This window comes from Carettochelys insculpta, chromosome 4 (genome assembly GCF_033958435.1).
Source record: "Carettochelys insculpta isolate YL-2023 chromosome 4, ASM3395843v1, whole genome shotgun sequence".
Classification (NCBI taxonomy): Eukaryota; Metazoa; Chordata; order Testudines; family Carettochelyidae; genus Carettochelys; species Carettochelys insculpta.
Window position 1 is genome coordinate 18,035,229 of NC_134140.1, and position 27,674 is coordinate 18,062,902.

Below are 27,674 nucleotides of genomic sequence, written 5' to 3' on the forward strand. Positions count from 1 at the left end.
TAGACCATCCACCTTCTGGCTGTGCTTTTCAGGGAAGAAACCCATTTTTATCCATTTTGTAAACTGCCACACGTACCCTTCTGCCCAATGGTGTTATACAAACAGTAACAGCATAAATGGAAGTGCAGAGGTCTACAACTTGTAGAGGCACTGCTAACAACCTCAGAACAAGGTAGTATCAGCAGCACAAAATGGACATGTTTTAAAATTGTGGACAGGTTCAGCGGTTCTCTTTGTCGCTGCATGCAGGTAACCTAAGGGTCTGGGGCTAGACAGATTTCTTTTCAGGAGGTAAGAAAGCTAAAATAATCAAGTCTGCTGTTATTTCTTTCCAGTCACTGAACTCTGTTGAGGAAATTCATTTGTCTCTGAAAGCAGTGATAATTTTACACTGTAAGCTTATATATTTTGAACATCAGTTTTAAAATACCAAATACTCCGATACCAAAAATTACCTTAATGCCTTCTAATACTGGTGCAGTATCTTTCAAGGTCTCTGAATGCATTGTTAAATCCACACTAGCCAGTTCATGTTCAGCATCCACAGCTATCTGGCTTTTCTTTGTGGGTACAGCAGTTGCTTCAAGATCCACTGTAGACTCCACCTCTTTCTGAACAGCAAAACCATTCATTCATTACTACAAAACAATATCATGTTTCTCATTTTTCAGAATCATCTGCTTAATTAGATACAGGTTCCAAGACAACATAAAAATTACTGCCAGTTGCAAATTGATCAGTTTCAGTTACAGGTGTCTAAGCCTATTTCATGAAAACAGCAAAAACATGCCTTTTAAGACCTGCCTTCATTGAACAATAATGTTCAAGTTTCCACAAACAAGTAAACAGTGTTATATCACATATATTCAAATTTTTAATGTTAAATATTAGCAAATACAAATGCAAAGAATGGTTTAGATCAGAAAGATTTTGAAACTCTTTAAAGAAACCAGAAGTATCTACTGTTGCCTCCAAGTAACAATCAAATACAACAGACAGAAATGGCATTTTAAGTTACATGGTAAATCTCATGCACTGCAGGGTTGTTTTTTATATTTCTTTTCCCTCTGATTCCCATATTTTAAGATGTCCCACATCTTCCCAATATACATTAGAAGTTTTTGTGATTACAGACAAAACCACGAACAGATGCACTACAAATCCCAAAAGTCTCCAATGTTTTTGTTACTTATGCACTTATTTCTCAACAGCTGGACGTTGCACTTACACTTGCTGCAACCTGAAGGATTTCTTTGGCCTTCTCAGCAGCTTCAGACATTCTTTCCATCTCTTTCTCTTGATTTTCTTTTCTAATTGCTTCTTCTTCCTGAAGTGTTGCTTCCAGCTTAGCTTTATTATCTACTTTTTCACCCTCAACTTCTGCTGCTTTGACTTGAGCCTCTTTGGCCTAAACAGATCAGAAGGATGAAATGAACAAACTTCTATATTTTGAATTATATCGTTCAGACATCCACACACACACACACACACACACACACACACACACACACACACACACACACACACACACACACACACACACACACACACACACACACACACCCCCGTTTTCAGATACTAGTTTTCATTGAAAGATAATGTAAAGGGGGGCTATAAAGAAGTGGTGCTCAACCAGGCGTACCTGTACACTTGGGGTACTCAGAGGTCTTTCGGGGGGGAACACCAGCTCGTCTAGCTATTTGCCTAGTTTTACAACAGGCTTCCATAAAAAAAGCATCATCAAAGTTGGTACAAACAAATTTCATACAATGAAATGTTTGTTCAGCTCTGTTTTGCACATCTAGATTTAAATACAATATTTACAGTTTAATGCATTTACTTTATAATTTATGGTAAACATGAGAGGCAAAAGGTCCGATTGTCAGAAGCAAGTACTTTTTAAAAGTGAGGTGAAACTTTGTTTTTGTGTGTTCCCAGACTACTGAAAGGCTACACTTAGCAGAAAAGGTTGAGAACCACTGCTGTGCAGTATTCAGGCAATCATTCAGAAAATGTTTTCAGAAGATCTACAATACTAAACATACTAGTAACACTACACTGCAGTGCAGCTTGCTCTGACACACCAGAACAAATGTGTGTAGTGCAATAGTAGAAAATGTGCAATAGTAGAAAAAAAATTGTGTCTGAAAATTGTAGGTACTGGGGGTACTTTTTTTTATTATTTTAAAGGAGGTCCTTTAAAAAAAAAACCACGTTAAGAAACACTGATATAAAGCAATACATACCGCACTCTCTGGTAGTGTCTGGAGTGTCGTTTTGAGCTGATCAGCTGGCGAAAGTGTATCCGGAAGATACATAGCTCTCGATAAAATAAGCAACGAGGTGGGGATTTCTTGGTTCAAGTGCAGGTCTAGCCACTGTAATGCAATAGATATATCTATACAGTTATATTTTAATTGCACATAAAAATAGGAATTCCAGAGCAAATTGAACATTGCCACTCATTTTCCAGATGCAGCATAAAACACACACACGTAAATTATAACGTTTGAGTTACTAAGTTTATCCCAACCAGAACTGAGAACTTTAGATAAAAGCTGTTACATACAACAAATGCCAAAGCTGAATTATCTTAAATTAAAGATATTTATGGGATAAAAAAAAAAAAAAAAAAAGAGATAAGAGGTAGATCAGGTGTTCATTAACTTTAGAACTGTTTCTCTTTGAGACACAAGCCACAGTTTATGAAAACTCTATAATGTACATTACTTTATAAACGGAAAAGAGTAAAAACAGTTCAGAAAAGGCCAACATCCGTGTTGTTCACTTTTGTAATATACTTACACAGTACAGTTATTACTACTGTTTCATAATTGAACACTACTATTTCATAATTAAATACATACTGAAGTGATCTTACTGGATATATACCTGTTTAAGTTGCTCCTTTAGTCTTTCTTCTGTTACGCCAAGAGCTCTCATACCTCTTGCTCTGCATGCTGCTTGCAGTTCTTTAACAGTAAGGCTGTCAACTCCTTCCTCTGCAATCAGCTATACAAGATACAAAATGAATACCACACATGTAATGAACATGTAAAAATATTAACAGGAGAACAGTAACCATGTTACCTAGATATTTAAAATAACCACTAGAGGTTGCTGTGATAAACAGAAAAAACAGCCACAATGTTTGGGACAAAGTTAGGTCTTGTAGCCATTGCATGATGGATCAAAAAACAGCATTGATCCACCAGCCATCGACCATAAATTGATCTCCAAGCTTGCTCCCACTGATACTGGCACTCCAACAATATAATAAGAGTAGCCAGTGTCAAGGGGAGATTAGCCCCCATCAACCTTACTGCATGCAAGACATTGACATGGGTACATCAACTTCAGCTATGCTATTTGCATAATGGAAGTAGAAAAATGGTGCAGGTAAGTGTAGAAAAACCCTCCGACCACATTATGTTGCCTCCTTCTAGCAGAGTTAATTGTCTTAAGTTCCAGAACTGCATGAGTTTGGAGGGGAGGAGTGAGTTTCATAAACATTTTAAAATCAGTTCTTCGACATGAAAAATATTTTCTCTTCTATTCTAAATGAGCTACTTGTATTGTTATTAATGGGAGATAGAAGCACAAATCCATCAGGAAGCCCACATAAATCAAAAGATTAAACTGGTATTATGGGTACAAAGGAAACAACATAGTGTTATGTACATATAGCTGAACTTTCCAAATGGGTGTATTCCTATCAAATCCATGCTTACCACTTTGTGTCCATGGACCCCTATAGGACAGATTTTAAGAACTCAAGAGGTGGGTTAACAAGCTGTGATTAAGAGACATAAGTCAAAGATGTACTGCCTACATCAGTGACTTCATTAATCAGAAAAATGTTGCATTTTTCATTGGCTAATATTTATCTGTCTCTAGGGCTATGTCTATACTCCAGTGGTCCTTCAAAAGAAATCTTCTGAAAAACCTTCTTCTTTTGAAAGATCGCATCCACACAGAAAAAAAATGGATTCAAAGATCATGCCGCACTTTCAACAGAGAGTGCACGCATAGCCCCTGCTCTTTCAAAAGAACAGGTGAGGGACTGAAAAAAATCCAGCACCATGAGGACAGCTCTTTTGAAAGAAGGGCTTGCGGTGCATCTATACACTACTCCCCCCCACTCCCCAAAAGAAGGCACTCTTCCTTTCAAATTCAGATTGAAAGAGTGCATTTTGTGTGCAGGTGCTCAGAGTTTTTTCAAAAAAGGTCCGGCTTTTCTGAAAACACTTGCTAGTGTAGACACGGCCTAGAAGTCCTTCATAAAGAAGAGTTGCCTTCTCAAAACTCCCACAATTGAAAAGTGAGTTTCCTTCAAACATGACGGGCTTTTCAGAACAAATCAAACCTACTGGACTTTGGCAGTTATGAAAAGTGTTCAATTAACAGCACTGTTTGTGCAGTCACACACTATGCAAGCTTCTCCAAAACAGTTTTGTCAACGTAATCGGATCTAACATACTCACGATTAACATGATATATTTCAGTTCTAGAAGTCTTCAACACAGAGATTGCCAGTCATGATAGGGAAAGTTACCCACTGCTTAGCACTTAAAGTCTGATTTAAAGATATTTTACTACACACTTTCTCACGATGCTGACTTTTTGTGTTTCAGTGGACTCAAACCTATGTTTTTTTGTCTCATCACTCAGTCATTAAATAATCACTGTCTGCCTTCTCCACAGTTTCCACAAAAAAAAGAAAAGTTTAAAATAAAACGGATATCTATAAAAAGTATAAAAAATAAATATCAAGTTCTGCCAAACTTAATTACAGAAATGGAACAGATGAAGCATTTATTTTTCATCACACCACATTTAAGGTTACTTACTTTGTCATCTGCTTTAACGGACCTCAACCTCATGATCAGCTGGAAGCGCAGAAAGTTATTTGTCCCAATTGACTGAAGTTCCAACAATTTACAGAGAGCCACCAGCTGAGGCCTAGTTAGATTGTCCAGTGTAAGCTCATCCTCAAACAATTTAGAGAACCGCAAGATCTCCTCATTACTAGGTCTTTCACCAGTTTCTCGAATCTAAGAATCAAAAAAATTACCACAAAGCAAGTTACACGGATATTTTAATAAGTACTGTATAGTTCTTAACTGAAATACTTTGTTCCAGTTCTGATTATTTTCAGTATTATCACATTCCATATTCAGAGTCAGGATGCTTTGTCTTTCAGTGCAAATGAAAGGCTTTCAAAATAACAGTCAGCGCTGTGTCATCTGGATGGGCTGGTATACAAGTACATTTTCTGATAAAGTACAGTGCTGATTATCCAAGAATAAGCACCTTGCTGGTTTTACTGTGCTATACCATCTGGAGGGAGTGAAGAATGAACTAAACAGAGCTCATGAACTAAGCTGCTCAGGACTTGCACAAGTGCAAGAAAAATCCATGTGCTACAGGAAGCGGTGATAACTACTCCTCTCTTTGATTATGTAGGCAGCCATATAAAAGAATGCTAAGGAGTGCTGTGATTTTGAAGATATAATAAACATCTGTAATTATTAAAGATGAGACAGCATTTTTTTTTGCAACAGATACGTTCTCATCTCCAATTTTTTTTGTCAAATGTTAATTTGAGTAATTTAAATTCTTAAAGTTGCAAATGACTATGATACTGTATTTCACTTCCCATCCTTACCTATTGTGTAATATTGCTATATACTGTTACCATGTTCTACAGCAGAAGAGTCTGTACTTTTGAGTGACATCATTTCTGTACATGAGCAATAATTTAAAAACCACTTCCAATCCTTCTGGATGAACAGGCACTATTAAATGATTAGCTACACATTTAAAATTATTAACGAAATGCCTAATCGTAGCAGAAAGTAATTTAAATCAGAAACTGGAATAATTGTTCAGAGAAATGAGGATTTCTCAACTTTTTATTTTAAAACATGCCTCAAGAACACGTCACATTGGAATATTCCTTCTCATGTTAGGTGTCCTTTTTTAAAATTTAAAAATTATGCATCATCTACCACTGACACCAAATTCAAGGAATGTTAGGATTAATGGTTCAATATTATTTAGAACCTTTGTCACTCCATCAAAGCACCTAAGGCTGAATATGAGTAATTCTTGATGATGGGGCTCTTCCATTAGTTGTTTTAGACTATAAGGATGACTTGGCTCATGCCACTTGTATTTTATGAAGTACCTTGATGAACAAAAAGGAAAAGGCATACAGTAGTGGAACATCCCATGTAATACGGGCAGTGTCTCCCAGGAGACCTGTGACCTATGCCCTCGGTTTTGCTTACGATTGGGTATGTGGCAATTCTCTGGAAGGGCAAATATATTCATGTCTACAGAACTGAGGGACCATTGAAGTGCCACATAGGTCAGAAGGCGTCCTTCAGACACAAATGCCCGGAATTGCTTCTTCATATCAACCGATCAGACAGATGTTGCTAGAATTCCTGTTTTTTAGAATACAGTAAAACCTCAAATATGAGCACCAGAGTTACCAACAGAGTGGTAAACTGGATGCTACGTGAAACTGGACGTAATCAGGCAGCAGCAGAGACAAAAACCCAACAACAAATACTTAAACGTAGGCATACCTGGGCTGCCTGTACTCAACTCCACTCTCACCTGGCTGCAGCCACTTACAGCTAAGAGGTGAAGACATTGGGGTTGCTAGCCCGAGGCAGCTGGAGCCAGCAGTAAAGGAGTAGCACTGGGGTCTGTGCTGTTTTTACTCCATCCCATCCTGGAGGAGGATGCACTGTTTCACAGCCACCCACCTACCCCTATCTGGGAAAAAGTGTCTGCACAGAAGCTCCTGCAGCTGAGGCAGGTTTGGGATACTAAGGCCTACCCTGGAGTGTCTGCTGCTGGATCCGGAGCCTGAACTGTACTTTGTTGAGAGTTACAAATATTTCAGCATCATGGGTAAGCTCCATTCCCAAGGTGCGCATAACTCTGATGTTCTACTGTAGTTCACATAATTGTATTTGGTTATAAGAGCCTTGTAAGTGGCGATACGGAATTGGAGTGTGAGGGGGAAATGGGGAAAGCAAGGGCAGGCAACCCCCTGCTGTTGCTGCCACCATGCTTTGCCCTGATAACCCCCCCCCCCCCCAAAAAAAAAAATGGATGGATCCTAGGATGGCGGGGACAGCTGTTGCAGGGCCCCCAAAAGTACAAGGCTGGGGAGGCCACCCCAGTTAGTTCTATAGACTGGACAGCTCTGCTTCCAGATAAAGAATCTACAAATTTAACATAAACCTGCTTCCCAGAGGTGATGAACCATGGTACACCTAAACAGAATCCCAGAAGAAATGGCTGCATGCACATATACCCACTCCCAAAATTAGTATGATAGAGGAGATGAGTTTTCTCAGAACATAGCTTCTATGCTTCTTGAAGCCAGCAACCTCCCTCCAGCCCCCCATCTTTTACAACTGCATGTTTACTCTTTCACTCACAACCAGGGCTCAAAATACTACTAGTCTGAAAGACGCTGTTGAAACATGCTAGGCTACAAATTCCATAAGTACTGTTAAATTCTTTTGATTCTAATGTTTTGCATTTCTCTCAGCCTGGATAACTGAAAGAAGCCAGTGCCCAGAGATATAACATATTTTACCCCAGTATACTCAGCTTGCGAGCCACATGTGGCTGTTCAATTCATAGCTTGTGGCTTTTTCAGTGCTCCCTCCATCAGCACAGACAACAGCTAATTTTAAAAAAAGTTGTGACTTCATTTGCTGGCCCTTTAAACCAAACTCTAAATAGTGTAAGTATGTGACGATTTTTAAAAATCGTCAGTAATTGGAAGCACTTTATGTAGATATATATATTTCCATGGATGCTTTGCAGATCCGCTGGATGAGATACAAGAAGAACAGATGTATTCTGAATAATGTGTGCAGAGCCCATTGTTGCATGTGCCTGACTGCTAGTCTTCTGTGGCTTGAGGTCTGAATGCTTGTTTAGCAGTGACAAATCATTGCAAGCTGTGGCATCTTTACAAAGACTGCTTTTCTCTGAACTGTTCGCTGAGCCTCTGAGTTAAGTAGAAGTCAACAAAAAGACAGACTTCATGCTTTGTCTGCAGCGTGCAACGAGTTAGCTAAATTTGGTTTTTGTTGTATTCAAAATTTACTTGAACATTTTGGAGTATTTGGTTATATTTATAGGTATATGTTATTACTGTGTGAGAGCATGGTGGGTGCTGCACAGGGCACACAGTAGTCACACAGCTTTTTCAGTTAATACTAGCTACAAATTTGGCTTCTGAGTCACATAACTGCGAGTATCACTGTTTTATCCTTAAAATATTAAGTTCCATATGCCTGCTTTCCATCACAAGTTGAATGTTCCATTAGTATAGGCATGTGTGCATGAGCAAAGCACTGTCATTAATTTTAATTAGAATACCAACAGGAGGAGAAAAGTATTGAAGTTTAAACTTTAAAGAACTAATCTAAAATACCCCTTTGCTTTTTTTAAATCTTCTTCTAGCACCTCACTAAATTACTTTAATAATGTTCCCCTTTCCCCATTAGTCCTTCTATAAATCAATATTGTACATGAAAATGCTAACACTGGTGAGATAAAAGTGCATATGTTTCCTTAAATCACTGAGGAAGTGGGCACTAGCATACAGTTCAGGGATGCAAACCAGTTCTGCACTCAGCCTTCTGGTGCACCATGACAGTTCGGAAGACACAGAATGATTAAGTATCCCCCTTGCACCCTAATATGCAAAGCGAGAATTCTTCTAAGCTCATGGGTATTTCAATGATTAGTTTTAGAATACACTCTTAGAGCAAATGGTCTTGTCCTGTATTGCCCAAGTCCCTGGATTTGCTAATACGTTTATCATTTATTAGTTTCTATTGTGACAGAGCTGAGAAACCCCAAGCAAGTATTTCATCCCCTTTGTGTTTGGCACCTGTCAAATAAATAACACTAAGACAGTCCCTATCCCAATAGCTTACAGTTTAGGTAATACGCACTAGGTGAATAAATAGACAAATGACAGGCAGGATAGTTGGATAACAGTAGAGGCAGCTGTGATCGCATAATTTAGCGGGTATAATGGAACGGAAGGCTGGTTCAGTAAGCCTGGGACTTGGGACCATTTGCTTTAACAGTGTACTCTAAAACCCAGGTCTTCCTATAGTAATTACTGGATCAATCAAGGGCGTGATCTTTTACAACACTGCTACCAGCAAAAACAGTGTAAGCCCTTATGCTGGGGTGGGGGGGGGGGGGGCGGCAGCCAGGGAAGCTTTTGCTAGTAAAGTCTATATTGTTCATGGAATTGGCATAAGTTATATTGGCAAAGCACTGCTTAAAACGGCATATCTTTTCTAGCATAAATTACAACTAAGTAAGCTGGTAAAAGCCAATAGGGTCTGTACCTCAAGCTTTGAAAGTTTATCTGGATACATTTAAGTAATTCCTAGCCAGGTAATTTACTCTCACTTTTCATATTCCATGTCACAATGCTAGCCACCGTATTTTGTACATGGATTCTACTGTATATTCAACATAAGAATGAGACTCATTAAGAGGGACTGAATGACACAGAAGAATTATATTGTTTTTAAGAATTCAAACGTAAAAGCATTGGATAAGGAGAAAGTGCCATGTGCAATACCTAAAGAGAGCTCTCAGCACAATAAATTGTAATCAGAAGAGGAAAACTTCTGCACATCCTTTTGTTCAGCATCTATTCCATGCTATTCAATTAAATCCAACATAAACACAGATGACCATGCTATAAGCAACAGATTATGCTTAGTTTTCTTCTTCATCATCCTCTATTGCTTAGTAAGATACAGCTATCAAGCTGTTTACTTTGTATGCGAACAGAGTACAAGGTTATATTTTTACCTTTTGAAAGAAGGTAGAAAAATCCTTAGTAACATTTCCTTTGGCTGCTTTGTTTTTCAAGGCCATCTCCTCAATAGTGTCCTGAAGAAATTTAGCCACTTCAAGTTTCACTCTCAATTCCTTCTTCAATCTCTCCTCCTATAAAAAACAAGAGTATATTATTTTAAAATATTCTTTTCAGAATTGCATCCACTGAGATTCCTCTCTTGCCCCAGAGGTTTTTCTGTATCGGAGTATGTTGGATGTCATAATGCAGCAACTGATCACTTGCCATTTGTTTTTCTATCTAAAACCTATTTAGGATGGACTAAATAGGCAAAAGGGAGAGGGAGAGTTGCACACTGTCAAAAATGGCATTACCTGTTTACGAGTCATTAACTAGGAAGTCAATTGTCTTGAATATTATGGACTGATGGTCTAGCAGACAATCACAAGATTGAGTACTAGTTGATGTCTCGTGTCCAAATTAAAGTAGTGAAAAGCATAACCAGCTCACTGAGCGTTTGTTATACAGGGGATCTGATGGACAAACTGGATGGAGATCACAGGCTGCCAATACTAAAATGTCCTTGGAATATCTAAAAGTTACAGACAACCACTTCCAAACTCAAACGGGGTTGCATACATTACAGGGGAATTCAAATTTTATATTAGACCTGACCTTGACAGATAAAGAGGAATTGACCAAAGAACTAGAAGTCAGTCAGTGATTGTTTAAGCAAAAGTGCTCCTAACTTGATTAATTCCGTTTGCACAAAGCAAATGTACAGTCCCAACCAGTAAAATGCATACATGGTTCTTCCACAACAATTTCACAAAGCTGAGAATTATGAGTCAGATCAACTGGGAGAAAGAATTTGAACAGGAAAACGTAACTGATAATTGGAATACATTTAAAAATATCTGATCGAAGATTTTTGGGCTTCTAATCTCCCAAGTGAGAAAGAAGACTGCAATGATTAAAGGAAACTAGCTTAGCTAAATGGAACAACACAATACACAGTTATAAAAAGAAAACAAATGGAATAAAGGAAATGTTCATATCAATCAATATAAATCAGAAGCTAAAATTTTTAGGAAATGGATAAAAGCAGCAAATGATCCAACAGACTGACAGACTCAAAAAGAACTGAGGAGAGGGCGGGGGGTTGGAATTAGGGGACTATAAACTGGGGATCTTTGTTGTGTGGTTTTATGTTTAAGAGAATCAGAGATTAAAAATGAGCCCCAAAATAGTATTGGTCCATTACTAAATGGAACTTGTAGATTTTCCATTAATGATGCAAAAAAGGCAGAAGTGATTCATAAATACTCTGTTCTGTAGTTCAGAAAAGGCCAGATAATACATCCTCACTGTATGAGTAAATACTTTCTATTACACACCAGATGATGGGGGGAGATGTTAAACAACTCCCATTACAGTTACATATTTTTAAAATACGCAGGTCCACAAAAATTGCACCCAAAACTTTTAAAAGAGCTAGCCAATGAAAATCTTGACTTTTAATAAATTTTGGAAAACTGGAAAAGTTCCAGAGAACGTCAAAGAAAGTTAACCTTCTGTTAATATTTGTAAAGAGGTAAAAGAGATTACACCATTAATGATAGGCCTCTCAGTAATCCCAGAGAAAATACTGGAATGGCTAATGCTTCCAATTCTTTATTAATAAGAGTCTGTAATATAATACCAATCAACATGTGTTAATGGAAATTGGGAATGTTAAACTAACGTGTAATTTCAAAGAAAGACATCAAGTTTGGTTGATAAAGATAGATAGTACTGTTGATGTAAGATACATAGGCTCCCTTTCGTAAAGCATTTGATTTTGTACTACATAACCCTTTTCATTAAGAAACTAGAATAATATAAAAAGTTAACATGGCACACATTGAATAGATTAAAAACCGGCTGACAAGTCTCCAAATGTAACTGTCAGGATCTAAGATGGTAAGTTTCAAGTGGGACCTCAAAGGATCTTTTTGGCCTTATGAAACTTAGTATTTTTATCAAAGACTTAGGGAAAAAACTACATGATAAATTACAGGAAAAACAGAAAAATTAGTGATAAAGTTTGCAGATGACAAAGATTAATAGAACTGTAAATAAAGAAGACATCACTGAGACAGGCCTATCTATATCATTTGACAGCTGAGCGCAAGCTATCAATAAATATTTTAATATGGTCAAAAATAATGTCATACATGCAGGAACAAAAGAACACAGGTTATATTTATAGGATCACTGGAAAGCAGTGACTTTGAAAGAGACTTGAGGGCCACAGACAAATCAGCTGAATTTTTAGCTCCCACTGCAGTGCTATGGCCAAAAGGATTAATGTGATCCTCTCATGAAAAAAGTGGTGAAAACTGAGTAGGAAAATTATTTCACCTCTGTATTCAGAGCTAATAGAACAGCAGCATGGCATCCAGTTCTGGTGCCTTCAACTCAAAAAGGATGTTGGAAAAATTGGTCAGGATTCAGAGGGGAGCCATTAGAATGATTACAGGAGTACAAGACATACCTCATAGTGAGAAAGTTAAAATGCTCAATCTGTTGAGCACAAAAAGAAGGTTAAGGAGTGACTTTGCCACAACTGAAGTTATAAGCTTACAAAGTTTGCAGATGAGGCAAAGCTGGGAGAGGTCGAAAGCGTTTTGGAGAACAGGATGAAAATTTAAAATGAACTTAACATACTGGAGAAAGTCTGAGGTAAACAGGATGAAATTCAATAAGGACAAATGAAAACTGTTTAGGAAGGAACAATGGAGTTGCACACATATAAAAGTGCAAAAGAATGCCTCTGGAAAGAGACCTAGGGGGTCACAATGGGCCACAAGTTAAATATGAATCAACTGTTGCAAACACTTTTGCAAAAAACCCCAAATATCCTTCCAGGGTTTGTTAACAGGTGTGTGGTAAGCAAGACATGAGAATGCACTCTTCCATTCTACTTCATGCCGATTAGGCCTCAACTGAAGTACTGTGTCCAGTTCTGGGTGCCACATTGCAGGAAACGTGGACAAATTGGAGGAGGCCCAAAGCAAACCAACTGAAATGATTAAAGCATGACCTATGAGAGAAGAATAAAAATTCTGTTTGTTTAGTCTGGAAAAGAGAAGACTGGAGGTGTGTGATAACAGCTTTCAAGTACCTAAAAGATTGTTACAAGGAGGGGGGAGAAAAATTATTCTCTTAACCACTGAGGATAAGACAAGAAGCAATGTATTTAAATTGAAGTAAGGAAAGTTTAGTTTGAACATTAGGAAAAACTTCCTTTCAGGGTGGTTAAACACTGGATTGAAGTATGTAGGGATCCTTAGAGATTTAAGAGCTAGACAGACATCACCTGTCTGAGATAGTCTAGAGATGGTGCTTCGCCTTGCCATGAATGCAGGGGACTGGACTTAAATTACCTCAAAGTTCCTTCCAGTTCTATGATTCTAAGTAACTACATGGGGAACTGCCATAATCATGAGGGTTAGCCCGCAGCCTTGGAGTAAAAGGGTTAACCTCCTTAGCCAGGTGGGGTTGGCCTATAGGAATGTAGGTAAGAATTGAATTTTGGCTCCTCCCTCTTCTGTTCTCTGGTGCTTCTTCTTTCCAGCCATGAGGAAGGGGGAGACAGAATATCTCCCTCCAAGAACAGGCCCCCCCAATCTTCTGTAAGTAGGGTAAAGTTTAGATAAGTCCGTTAGGCTTTATTGTTTTATGGTTTGGGAAGTAGGGTCTGATGTCTGTGTACTTTTTAGAGATGTTCTTTTACTCTCCTTGTAACCAAGTTCTAGGCCCATGGTTGAGACTCCCCATGTGTTTTACTTTGTGACTCTTCCATCTAGTCATAAGGCTTGCAACACAAATACTGTTGTAATAATAAAAGTTTCTTTTTCTTTTTATTAACCTGGTATTGGTTAATGTTTGCATCCTGGTTTTTACTTTTGTGGCTAAGATTTTCCAAGTAGCCTCTCCTTGGTTTCCTTATTATTACTTGGGTGGTGGCACCGAATTTTATCCCCAAAATCTAAGGTTTTTAGGATTTTTGGGGGGGAAGTTTACACCAAAACCTGGTAGATAAGGTTTTGGAGGTACTTTTGCTGGTTCTGCATTTATCTTGCCAGAGTGGGGAAGAAGCCATGACAGGAACAGAATCTGACAGAAGGCTCTTCCTTTTAACTGAAAAAGGTATAGCAAGATGTACCAGCTAGAAACATTACAGTTAGAAATAAGAAAAACTAAAAACAGTGAACCCCACTAAGGGGGAGAGTGGTGTCCATTAAACCAGAATGTCCATTAAAAACAAGGGTTTACTACCCACCCGCCTGCCAGGCTTCCCCAGCCCCAGTCCCACCACCCCACCTCAACCCCTGCCAAAAAAGCATGCTGGGGACTCATCCGACCACAGCTGCTGGAGTCTGCCATGCAGCTGGAGGTGCCCTGATGCTAGAGGAACCTTGCTGTGCATGGCTGGAGAGGCCACTGCGTGGCCTGGAGGAGCTGCAACTACCACATGGTCCTCCCACCAGGTGTGGGGAACATATGTCAGTGCTATCAGCCACCATAGGCACCTCACCCCTGGTGAGAGGAGGGCATGATAGTGCAGGTTCCTCCAGGTCTCAGCAGTGGTAAGTCCCTTAACTTTTGTGGTTTTTTGTTTTTTCTTAGGTTTTTTTTTTTTTTTGGGGGGGGGGAGCGGGGGGTTGAGGATTTTAGACCTGAGTTGACTTCAGAAACAATGGGTTTTTGTCTGTTATTCCCCAAAGTGCGCTAAATTGGAGTCCATTAAAAAAACAACAAAAAACACAAAAAAAAAAAACCAAGGGTTTACTGTAGTAAGATTGATTACCCACTGTAACACCATCCCAAAGGGTGGATTCTTGAATCATTGGAAATTTTTAAATGAAGTTTGGATGTTTTTCTAAAAAAAGGTAAGTTTTAGTTCAACTACAACAGCTATTAGGCCTGAAATAGTAATTAGTTCAGGGAAGTCCTTTGACCTTGATTGTGCAGGAGGTCAGACTAGATCATAAAGAGCTCTTCCTGGCATTAAAATTGAGAGATTTAATGTAAGTTGTATGCATAATTCAGAGCCTGAATTTAATAAGACTAAGGTTTAATTCAGTGGAATGCACTAATCTACTCTGCTCTCCATATGCTAGTTACATAAGGGCCCTATTCCTTAGTGTTAATAGAGCTTTCCATCAATACTGATTTTAATGTCATGTGCTGACTAAAATGGAAAGATGCATCTCTCTCCTTTAGCATCATGCAGGCACACAGAAGAGGAGCTGAGTGTCCTATATGCAGCTCACAGAGCTGGAAGGAACCTTCAGAGGTCATTGAGTCCAGTCCCCTGCACTTGCAGGATTTACACCATCCTGAAAGTTTTTTTTCTTAATTTATTTGCCCCAGATCCCTAAATAGCCCCCTCAAGTATTGAACTCACAATCCTGGATTTAGCAGGACAATTCTCAAACCACTGAGCTATCCCTCCCCACTTTCCATACCACTGAAGGCTGCAGTTTCTTTCAAGTTCAATTTTAATCTTGATTTCCTGTTTTTCTCATGGATACTTAATAAAAAACAAGAATTTTCATCCCTGTATTACTGATTCTGATTCTCAAGTTCACCTAGATCTTTAAATAGGTTTGTCTGGGAATACTATTTTACCAAATTCACACATTTTTTTTTTTTTATATAAATAGTGAAATCCAAATCTAACATCTAAGGCACTAAGCACTTTTGCTAGAACTATGTTAGAATTTTTAAATCATTCTGGCTAGTAGGATGCTAAGAATATCCCAGCCAGCTGTAATAAGAATAAATTACTAAAACCATTTTGTAATCCAGGAAAATGTTAGGACCCTTCTGTCAAGAACCAAAACACAGCTTTTGCTAATAAAGTTTCAACACAAAGCAAGTTAAAATTTAAAATATAATTCAGTTCTTGTTAAATATTTGACTGATTCCCCATCTTTGCTGCAGTTACCTTCTTTGATGTCGTCTCAAATGTTGAAGGAAGCATATTAGGGAACAGCTTAAGGGCTACTGGGAGCAAAAACTCCATGAACGGAACCACAATGAAAACTAGGAAAGGGACCAGGCGAAAAACATCAGCACATATCCGAAGGAACTGGAAGAAAAATTAAAGGCATCAATAGACAAGAACAAAATATTACACAAGAAACCTCTTTCAATAGGACTCAAATATATGTCACGTAAAGCCTAGAAAGCACCTGAACACAGGAAATGGTGATTTGTTGGTCCTCAAAGCAACTTAAACTTCCCTTTTTAAATCACTTATATTTCTGCTCTCCATTTTCCCCTTATGTGCATCAGCTACTGAAGACTGAGTAAGCAAAAAACCATGACATTTTCATCACCTCACTTCATTATAATATCTATTTTATCGTAATGTGCACAACTGTTCCAAAAGAATCACGGTTTTCTGTAGTGGAAGGAAATGAAGTGTAATCCTTCAAATTAGGCAGATGCCTTCACAACTGAACCTTGAACTACCTGAAAAGAGAATATCCCTCTAACTTATTCTTCACAGAGCACTACATAATCCACTTTGGCTGGGTCTACACTTATCTTGAATACCGATGGCTGCGATGCAATTACAAGTACACCAATTAGGTACCAAAAAAATCAATTTTGCAGCCGTCGATATTCGTCTCTGTGGCTTGCAAGGATTATTCTGTCTCGTGGGATTATTCTGTCGATATTCGTCTCTGCGGCTTGCAAGGAGTTCTGGTGTCAACACTGACCCCAGAACATGCCATTTTGTGCATGCATGAAACAGCACCCCAGAAGCTCGAACCTAACACAAGTGTAGACCCAGCCATAATCAAGTGCTTTGTATACCAGCTACATGCCTGTAAATTTCATAAGTGAGTGAAAGCTTTTGCTTTAGCCCTTATGTTGAAAGGCCTGTAATAGTTATAGTGGGGTAGTCAACAGGTATTCTTGCAGGCCAAATCCAGACCATCAGAATCCATGAAATTTGTCTTTACTCATTACTGTGGTCTGACAAGTGTTTCTCTGGACTCTGTACCTTAATTATACTTTGAATAAGAAATATGGACCTTGATGAAAAATAATTGCCACTTTTGGTGCAAGCAATCCAGGTAGTTGGCAACAAAGCTCAGTTTCCAATTTTACAATTAAAGATTACCATAGCTGTGCTGGTCAGTGGTGTGACACAGTATGATCTGCAACCAAAGCAGCTGTGTTAGCAGAAGTCCCCAGAGCAGACACTGAGAAAGCTATGCTTTTGCCTTTATTGGCTGTTTCACTGAGGATGGAGGAGAGGAGTTAAAATGCATTTTTGCTACTATAATCTGCATCCATGCTAGGTGTGCTTTGCTGGTACATTATACCATTATAGCTATACTGGCAAAATTTCTCCTTGGGCAACTGTAATTTCAGTTTTAGGATCTTTTTTGGAAGCAAATGTGGGCAGCAACTCTTCAACTAGGCTGTTTTTATTCAGAAACCACAAACCTTTAAAACATTCAAATTTGAAAGTTTTGATTCCCTCTTGCACCTGCAGACCATGATTTATTTATTCCAAAAATGGAAGATTAATGAACACCTCCATAGAACTCTAGAAGTGAGAAGTAAGGACAGGAAAATGTTGGAGAGAAATGAACATTCAAATACAGTACAGTTAATTCCTTCATTCTCTTAAAAAGAATGCTAAACTCAAAAATGGATGCTATAAGTCATCAAAATCTCTGGCCACATCTACACTGGCACAAAACTTCGAAGCGGCCATGCACAAGGCCAAATCAAAGACTACTAATGAGATGCTGAAATGCATATTCAGTGCCTCATTAGCATGATAGAAATAAGGGGATTTCAAAGTTGGCAAGGTCCTTTTGAAAAGGACCCCCATATGGATGAGCCACCCAGAAGCGAAAAGTGGCACTTTCGAAGAGCTGCGGCCGGTGGCATGCTAATAAGGCACTGAATGTGCATTTCAGCACCTCATTAGTAATCTTTGATTTGGCAATTTGCATGGCCATTTCGAAGTTTTGTGCCATTGTAGACACGGCCTCTATGTATGCACACAAATATATGCATCAATGCTTATTTAAGATGACATCCAAATCTCCCATACTGAACCCAAGTAAAACAGTGAAGGATTGTGTTTTGAAGTATGTGGCATAAGAATATGAGAACCCCAAACAGCCTCCTACAATCTACAGGCTGCTATAGTTGCCACCACTTACGCGCCCCCCGTCCCACAACCCAACCAGGTTTGTGGTCAGCAAATTCACACCACTAATTAATACAGGTCATCTGAAAACTCAGTGACTCTATACCCTAAATCTACAGCCCATGCAAAGAACAGCATCCCAAAGCTAAGTTTCATGGCATCCAGCACCTCCTTATTGTGGAGCTTCTCTCCTCCTCCTGCACAGCAGAACTTGTGCCAGTTTGGTCCAACTGATATCCACACATGATTAAGTTCACTAGCCTCTACAAGAGCAAGATTTTGACAGTGACTTTTGGTTTTTACAGAAGCAATAGTTTAATTGCCCAAGCCACGTTACCACTGCTGCTCCTGTGGTCAAGATATGTGGATATATGTTTGTTAATTGCTTCCAGAAAGGAAGGAATGGGCAGGCAGAAATATAAATCATTTGTCGGTTGGTGTGAAGATAAGATTTCACTAGAGATTATCAAGAGATTTAAAGTTTAACTGAAATAACTATTAAATAAAATGCTCACTTAAAAAAATCCAGCAGTAAGTTTGGTATACTTTTTTGTGATCTGGAAGCAACATTTTGAAGCCTGTTTCATCAACCTGCAATTGTACTAGTCAGACCCACACTAGATTTTAAGATATTTTAAATGTTTTAAATAAATAAGAAAAGCTACATTCAAAGGAGTGAATAAGTTTTGAAGAAAGTATGTGAACATATGGCAATTGAAAATCAGTGTTCAACACTTTGATGAAAGGAAGTAATCATCTAATGTGCCACAACGCATATTTTTAGCTGACATATCTTTAGTGCCATATAATGAAAAAACAAAGCTATCTTTAAATCTGCAATAAGCGGGGAGTTTTTTGGTAAATCAGGTATTTTCTACACTGAAGTTTTGCACATCAGAGTAGCCAGCTAATTTGAATCACACTATGGCAGTGTAAAAAAAGTAGCTTACACCAGTACAAAAAGCCTCAGAGTGAAACAACACCTTATATGTTAAAAAAGCACAATTTAGATCAGGAGGGAGCTAAATGAACGCTAGGTGCCAGACTACCAAGCATTTCTTTCCATCCCACCAACCTGATTGGCAGAGTATGCATACTTACAGCCAGCAGCATGTCTGCAGCTGCCCCTCCCACACCTTGTTCCATCTACAGATGAGCCGCTTCTAGGATTCTCCGACTAGCTATGTAGAGGGGGGAAGGAAGGGAGAGGGTACTGCTGAAGTTAGGGTGTTCGAGTCTTGCTCTGCAAAGATGGGGTGGAGGGATGGAGGGGCAGCGAGAGGAGATGCACAGCACAGATGCTTCAGTCTGAAGCATGGATGGTAAGTGACTAACTCAGGAGTGCAGAGCAGGGGAGGTGGAAGACAGATTAGGACAGATTTCCTAATTTCATTTTGAGGAGTACAGAAGTTGCACCGGCACTTTGCTTAATGAAGTGCTGCATATGCAGCAAAGCACTTCATTAGTAAACTCCCAACACCCTAGTGACCATCCTTCCTTCGAAGGAGGGTGGTAGCGTAGACAAGCCCTAAATCTCACTAGCTGTGCTTTATTCTTGCTTTAAGAATAAACTCATCATCTTCTGTCTCACCTCCACACACACCAAGATTCTTTATTTCTGTTTCATCCAATCACCACTCAGAAAACTCTCAACTACTTTCTGTCAATTGAACTGCTATAAGAAGTGTTCTACTCACTGATTCTGTCAAGGCAAGAGGATAAAGTGAAAATAAGTGAAAGTTAATCAGCATCTTTAAACAGATTACTGCTAGGATGCTAAAGAATGATTCTGCATTACTCACTCACTTCCTAATTTTACCAATTCTCAGTTTTGTTTTCACAGCTTCTCAACCTGTGCACGTTTAAGTAATTAAAGCCCTACTTCCTTCCCCAACAATCTTTATGCATAGAATTTTAAAACAAAGACAGAAAAAATTCTTACTGAACACGTTTCTTTTTCATTTGACTAAAATTCAACCACTAAAATGTACTGCTGTTTGATGCAGGTGATTCCAAGTTCATCTTCAGAAGTACAGTAAACTTTCATACCTGCATGATGTCATCCAGAACTCTCAAATAACCAGCCTTTTAACCCTAATTAAATGTTGTTACACTTTCCAAAAGTACAGCACTGTGAAAGTAAATACAAATAAATACAGCAAATACCATATAAGTTTAGAGTGTACAATACTACTGTTGGTTTAAAAAGAGGTACTCTGCATATTTTTGTTTCTTAATATCTTGTTTTTCTTAAGTGTTATGCACTGCTATATTTGAACATCCAGCAACCTCTGCATATGAGAGCTTACCGTACTACATTCTGACTATTCATTATTTTTGTACAACATTAAGCTATATGCCACCAATGTGAGAACCAGTATCAAGTTAAGACGACATACTCCTAGACGTATTCTATTTTCTGTACTAGGTAATATGTTAATGTTATGAAGTTTCTAATAATGCACTACATCTCTGCACTACAGTCTTAGTTAAAATATATGTATCATGTAAACCAAAATTAGTATCATAATTTAATGTTTGTTCTTTGTATAGCAATAAATACAGAACCTGCGTGACAATTTTTCTGGAAGTGTTTTATGTCTGCTTCTGTCAGTGAAATAAGAAAATGAGCGCCCATAGAAAGTAATAGTGTGCACACACATGCCAGGGGGAAAGAAAAGATGGAAAAGACAGCCAGAGGGAATAGATTGCAATTGTTTGCCACCTCTTATCAAGAAAGAGAAAGCACTCCCCATCGTCTCTCTCTCTGGCAGCCAAATAACTAAATTAAGTTTCTATTTTTAATTAAAAAAGTTAGCCCCATGGGGATGGGGGGAAAATCAAAAGGAAGTGTACATAATGACTTGGTTGCTTTTGCCTGACAGCCTCCTGGACCATTATGGCGTGACAAACTTAAAATAGATGTCTTAGGGTCAGCTCTGAGGTTTCAACAGGCCAGAACTCTAGCTATGGTTTTAGTATTTCCATTACAATACAGAAGCTCTCAAATTGTGTGTTGGTAGCCTCACAACTCCAGTCTAATGGGATCACCAGGGCTAGCCTTAGACCTGCTGGAACCCAGGGCTCAGGCTGAAGCCTGAGCTCCATCCACACCTGGGGAGATCAAGCTTGGGCTATGGCTCTGGCTTCACACATCCCCACTCCCACATAATGTAGTAATGGTTGTCAGAAAGAGGTTACAGTGCAATGAAGTTTGAGAACCCTTGTTTTAATTTAATAATTTGAAATATTTATAAACCAAAAAAAAAAAAAATCACACAACCTGGAAGAAGACACATACTATAAACAAGCTGGGGAGTGCTTCCTTTTTTGCTTAAAACAGGTGGCAAACAATTGCAAGCTGCTCTATCTTTTCCTTTCCCCTTGCATGTGTGCAAACACCATTATTTCCATTAGGCTCCCATTTTCTTATTTCACCAAGAGAAACTACGTACAAGGTGTATTTCCGTTATTCATATTACTATGGTGCCAAATTCAGCAATTTATATATTTTTAATACTTTTGTTCTCCAAATGTTGTTCTTTGTAGTATCTTCTCCTCATTCCCAACTCCAGCTATCAGGATTTTTATTCTTATCTCCATCAAGCCCTCCAGTATCTTGCTGTTTTCTTGGAAGAAAAGAAAAAACAACTCCTCCCTAAAGTTTCAGAAGCATGAAGATAAACTGAAGTCCATCTGATAGATATGAAAGTAAAAAGTGTTCAGATTAAAATGATAGCTTGGAAGTTTTCGAAGTGCTCTTTCAATTAAAGTGTATGATTTATTTTCCTTTTAAGATTGAGCATCACAAGTCAGTAATTCCTGCCTCTTGAAATGCATCCCATCATTTAAATATTTCTTAAATACTAACTGAAAATGACAGTTGAAGTTTAAAAGTAAAGTTCTACTTAAAAGCAAGTTGTACAATTCATTACTGGATGAAATTTACAACCTGGCACAAGGTCCATAAAAATGCTGTGGAATTGGATCACAGGCATTTTAAAGCCCATCCTTGAGAAGCACTTACTGCCTTCGAAGTTGTGCTTTTAAATCACTAAGAAAAAGTATGTCTGCAATTCACCAGCGTAATAAAACATGAAAAGCAGGTTACAGTTTAAATGATAAAACTTCAAAGGCCTCATCTTTTCAACTTAGTTGATTTCAAAAAAATGAGTTAAACTAGTGGATATTAGAGGTACTCTGAGCTGCAGCCCCCTTCTGCCTACAACCTTTGTGATTTACACTTTCCTATTTTAAAAAATGCTTTTTATTCATCACTGTAGGAAAGACTCATACAGGTAAAATAAAAAAAAGCAGTTACATAGCACTTTAAAGACTAACAAAATAATTTATTAGGTGATGAGCTTTCATGGGACAGACTCCCTTCTTCAGATCTATAGCCTTACCAGAGTAGACTCAATATATAAAGCACAGGAGGTCCAAAAATTGTTATTGAGGTTGACAAATCAGATGTGGGGGGGAAGGTAAGTGTTAAGTCAAACAAAGTATGTGAAAGAGTCCTCATAATGGGTCAGGTAATTGCTGTCCCATTGTAAGATCTGAAGCAGTGGGTCTGTCCCACAAAAACTCATTGCCTAATAAATTCCTTTGTTAGTCTTTAAAGTGCTGCTTTTTGATTTTGATAGAATACTGCACTCCTTGATAACACAATGGAGATAGAGCATTGACATGATGGCCTAGTGAACAGGAGACTCAGGTTCCATCTTTATTTCTCACCCAGCAGCTGGGGGAGGTTGGGCAAGCCACCTCTTTCCATCTGTTTCCCTTTCTGTAAAATGAAGATAAATATACTGAATTCCTTTGTAAAGTATTTTGAGATCTATGAACAAAAAGCACTATAGACAGTCTTGTTCTAATTACATTAACTGATTTTTCTTCTAGTCTTTTTCAATGGGTCAATGGTTGTAATATTAGTTGGGTTTTGTGCCAACAGCAGACAAAAACTTTTAAACTAAAACTCACCCTTTTAAAACCAGGGGCTTATCTACCCTACCGCGGAAGATCAACCCGGCAGCCTGCTCCTACACACTGAATTTATTTTTGTTCCCACCCTAGAGTTTAAGAGGGCCCCACAAAATCAACTATTTCAGGGCACCCAGAAGAGTTAACCCAGCCCTATAAGGAAATCCAGAGCCTCTGCGCACTGACCCCTCCACTCCCCAACACAAGGCTGAAGTATGAGGGGAACTCTGGTGCCCTGAGTTGCGGAAAGTGAGGTGTCTTTATTCTGCTCATCAGTTGGGGGCCATGTCAGGGAGGGATTTTTTTTCTTTCCTTCTCAGATGTGTGTGGCCCCCAACTGACTACTCTGTGGGTCAGTGGCTTCTCACACCCAAAAACATTCCCTACCCTTCATCTAGACAATCCTTTATAGGTGTTTGCCTAACCTGCTCCTAAAAATCTCTAATTCTGGGGAGTCTACAAGCTACCTAGTAAATTTATTCAAGTTCTTAAACCCCCAAGAGTTGGGAAGTTTCTCCTAATGTCCAACCTAAACCTACCTTGTTGCAATTTAAGCCCATTGCTTCTTGTCCTGTCCTCAGGATTTAATAAGAGCAATTTTTCTCCCTCTTTCTTGTAACAATGTTTTAGGGACTTTTCCAAACTAAAACACAGTTCTTTCAATCTTCCCTCATATGCCATGTTTTCTAGACCTTCAACAATTTTTGTTGCTCTCCTCTGGGCCTTCTCCAATTTGTCCTCATCTTTCCTACAATGTGGCACACAGAAGTGGACACACTACTTTCAGTTGAGGCCTAACCAGCACAGAGTAGAGTGGAAGAATTATGCCTCACATCTCGCTTATAACACTCCTGTCAGAACTTACTGCAATGATGTTTGCTGAGTTTTTAATGTTTGTTTTTTCTTTGCCCAGAAGTATCACGCTGTTGATTCATGTTTTATTTGTGCTCCACTACGAACCCTAGAACTCTTTGTGCAGTACCTCTTCCTAGACTGTCACTTATTTCATGCTTGTGCAACTGATTCCTTCCTAAGTGCAGTAGATTGCATTTGCACTTGTTGAATTTCATCCTATTTACTTCACACCATTTCTCCAGTTTGTCCAGATCATTCTGAATTATAATCCTAACCTTCACAGCACATGCTATGCCTCTGTCCCAGCTTGCTATCACCTTAGAACTTTGTCGGTGTACTCTCTATGCCATTATCTAGATCATTGCTGAAGTGTATGTGCTCTATTTTGTTTGCGCACAAATGAAAAATACATCTATCCATTTTACATTAAAAGCGCATCTACACTAGAGAGTTTTGTAGACACCACATGCGGAGCATCTACACACAAAATGCATTTTGTGGACAGAAATGGTTGACAAAAAAAGCTGTGTAGACACTCCTGGGGGACTTTCGGTCGACAGATGGGATCAAAATATCAATCCAATTTTATGCATAGACAAGATCTGCTGACAGAAGATCTCTTCCAACAGTAACATCTGTAGACAGATGCTTCTAGTGTCGACATAGCCTTAGAGAGTATTATAATAGTACAAACAGCTTGATTTTCAAAGATGATTTCTGGTAAGCAATTTGTCCCCAGTGCTACCTTTTATTTTTTAAATGTACAAAAATAATTAAGAAAAAATATTTTGACAGCTGACTAGTAAAAAAATGACCTATATATTTACTATATATTGCATATGTGCACTAGAAATATTCATAAGGAAGAAAACTACTTAATAGCCCAGCTATTGCTTCTTTATGCATATTTTCTATGTATGATACAGTACATTTTCTTTGTTCCTTTGTAGGAGAGATACGATAAACTTCAATAAATTAATTTTTTCAAAAAGGGAGCACAAATAGAACATTAAATTATGTTGTGACAAACTGATAAAACAGACATGCTGATTCTAATGTAGGGGAAAAAAGGAAAATTTAATTTTGTTATTGAAACAATGAAGTAAATGTGGGTAACTGCCCATTTAATGAAACAACAGAAGTATAGATACAATTATTTTGTCTGCTTACTAGTCACAACATTGAAAGTGTCTGCTTACAAGTTTTTCAGGAGACACAACTATGACAAAAATCTAAATTTTGGAGACTCACTAAAATAAACACACATGATCACACATTCTGTTTGTGATATGACTAAATCTCAGGGGTTTTTTTCCCCAACTGTTTCAGACACTTTGTAAAGTTCCCTTAATTAGGGATGCTAGAGGTAACCTTATTGATTCTAAACTCAAAAGACAAAAGCAAACAATCCCCTTAATTTAACCCTGTCAAGGAGCCTAATTACTCAATAGTAAATAGAGCAGATTACACGTATTCATTACCTGTCTCCTTTCCCGGCGAGACAAAACATTGCCATGAAGTATTCGCCAGAGCATTCTTGCAGCAATTTTTGTGTCAATCCATAACAATCGAAAGCCATGATAATAGTGCTTCACCTCATCCACAATCCTCTGTCCAAGAGATTTTTTAACGACCTCTACTGTTGGACTATATACAGGGCCTCCTTCTTCCAACTTCTTGCTTTTATCCTTCAAAGACTTAAGTGACTTTTCCACCATGGTGTCATCATTACAGGGATGTGAAGAATGCCACCATCGAACTGGAAGGTACTGGGGCCCCAAAATGCCCAAATTCGAAAGTGGAGTCCATGAGGCATGAGAGCTCACAACTGCAAGGTTCATTTGTCCGGGACATTTAGTCCAACAACCGAACTGGTCTTTTTGATAATAAATGTAAACAGGATGGACACTAGTGCAATATTTGAAGTGTACACTCCTTTAAGAAAGAAAAAGGCATTTAAGAGAGAAAATGAGAAAGCTCTACTACATGTTTAAAATAGCAATTATGAAAGTGAAAAACTATGTCACTTGAAAAATAGTGATTATATACATACAAAATATCATGAGTCTTTCTGTAAACTACTTTCAAGGGAAGAAAAGAGTTGTTTCAACACTTCAAAAGAAATAGTGACCAGAAGTACTTGCAATTTAAAAAAAGCTAACTGTAGGTGCACAACTAGAAATTGCTGACAAGTAACCTATGTCAATGACAAAAACAAAGTACAAATTACTAAGATTAAGGGAAGAATGGAAATCAGCATCAGATAAACTTATTTTAAAGACATTTACCCCTTTATAATCTATATACCTTTACCCTTCCTTCTCCAGCAAGCATTTGTTCAGCTTAAACTGCAAACTCAACTCCAACAATGTTCTGCATAGAACAGAATCGTATTTCATTAACCCCTTTTTGATCTCTTTCTGAAAGAGGAACTAAACTTACTCTGAAAATAAACAAAGGCATTGTCCCAAGTACTTATTACATGTACAAAATCAGAACCAACCACTAAACACAATCAGGTTTGTACTTTAGCCTTTTTTCTTTTCACCATCTTGAACACTGAAGTAGAAAGTGATAAGTTAATACAGAATTAAATGGCACTTTCAATATTTTTTTTTTTTAACTGGGGCAACCACATCTGCAGTCAGTATTCAAGCTGAGTCACACCATGGGTTTAGATAGACGCAATATGTTATTTTTATCTTACTATATGTCCCATTCTTAATAACTGCCAACACTGTTAGATTGACTGCCGTGAAGCATCCACCTCCAAAAGCTATTTCTGGAGTGGAAACTGCTAAGTTAGAGACCCTCATTTTATATTCATGATCAGAATTATGTTTTCCAATGTGCATTTGTTTACATTTATCAATGCTGAACTTCATCTGTCATTTTGTTGCCCAGTCACACAGTTTTGTTAGACCCCTTTGCTGCTCTTCAGTCTGCTCTGGACTTAACCATCATAACTAGTTTTGTACCAGCTGCAAATTTTACCATCTCACTGTTCACCACTTTTTCCAGATCATTTATGAATATTTTGACTAAGACTGGTCTCGGTACACAGACCTATGGAGAACACCACTATATTTCCTCTCTCTCTGTTCTGAAAGCTGCCTGTTTATTCCTATTCAGTTACCAATCCATCAGAGGAGCTTCCTTGCATGTCATCCCATGACAGCTTACTTTGAGAGTCTTTCACAAGGGACCTTGTCAAAGGCTTTCTGTAAATCTAAGTATATTATATCCACCGGATTCTCCCTTGTCCACATGCTTGTTGAGCCCCTCAAAGAATACTAGTAGACTGGGGAGGCATGACTTCCTTTTACAAAAGCCATATTGACTCTTCCCTTGCAAATTTTGTTGATGTAATTCTGTTCTTTAATATAGTTGCAACCAGTTTGCTCAGTAGTGAAGTCAGGCTTATTGGCCTACAATTGCCAGGATCACCTGTGGACCCCTTTTTTAAAAACTAGCATCACATGAGCTATATTCCAGTCATTTAATACAGATGCTGATTTAAATGAGTTACAAACAACAGTTAGTAGTTTGCAATTTCACATTTGCGTTCCTTCAGAACTCTTGGGTGAATACTGTCTAGTCCTAGTTACTTATTATTGTTTAATTTATCAATTTGTTCAAAACCTCCTCTAATGAAACCTTGACCTGAAACAGTTCCTTAGATTGGTCACCCAAAAAGAAAACCTCAGCTTTGGGAATCTCCCTCATGTATACTCA

The 27,674-nt window shown here is 38.3% G+C and overlaps 1 protein-coding gene across 2 annotated transcripts in view; it reads right to left on the minus strand.

Moving 5' to 3' along the window:
* The window catches only part of LETM1 (leucine zipper and EF-hand containing transmembrane protein 1), a 60,299-nt gene that overhangs the window by 20,169 nt on the left and 12,456 nt on the right, over positions 1–27,674 (minus strand). For both annotated transcript variants that reach the window (XM_074992330.1, XM_074992329.1), the window contains exons 3-10: positions 25,421–25,874; positions 15,867–16,010; positions 9,883–10,020; positions 4,851–5,054; positions 2,893–3,012; positions 2,247–2,378; positions 1,229–1,408; positions 456–611 (exon numbers count right to left, since the gene is read on the minus strand). In XM_074992330.1, the coding sequence (XP_074848431.1) occupies positions 456–611; positions 1,229–1,408; positions 2,247–2,378; positions 2,893–3,012; positions 4,851–5,054; positions 9,883–10,020; positions 15,867–16,010; positions 25,421–25,874 (1,528 nt within the window). The remainder of the gene's footprint in view (positions 1–455; positions 612–1,228; positions 1,409–2,246; positions 2,379–2,892; positions 3,013–4,850; positions 5,055–9,882; positions 10,021–15,866; positions 16,011–25,420; positions 25,875–27,674) is intronic.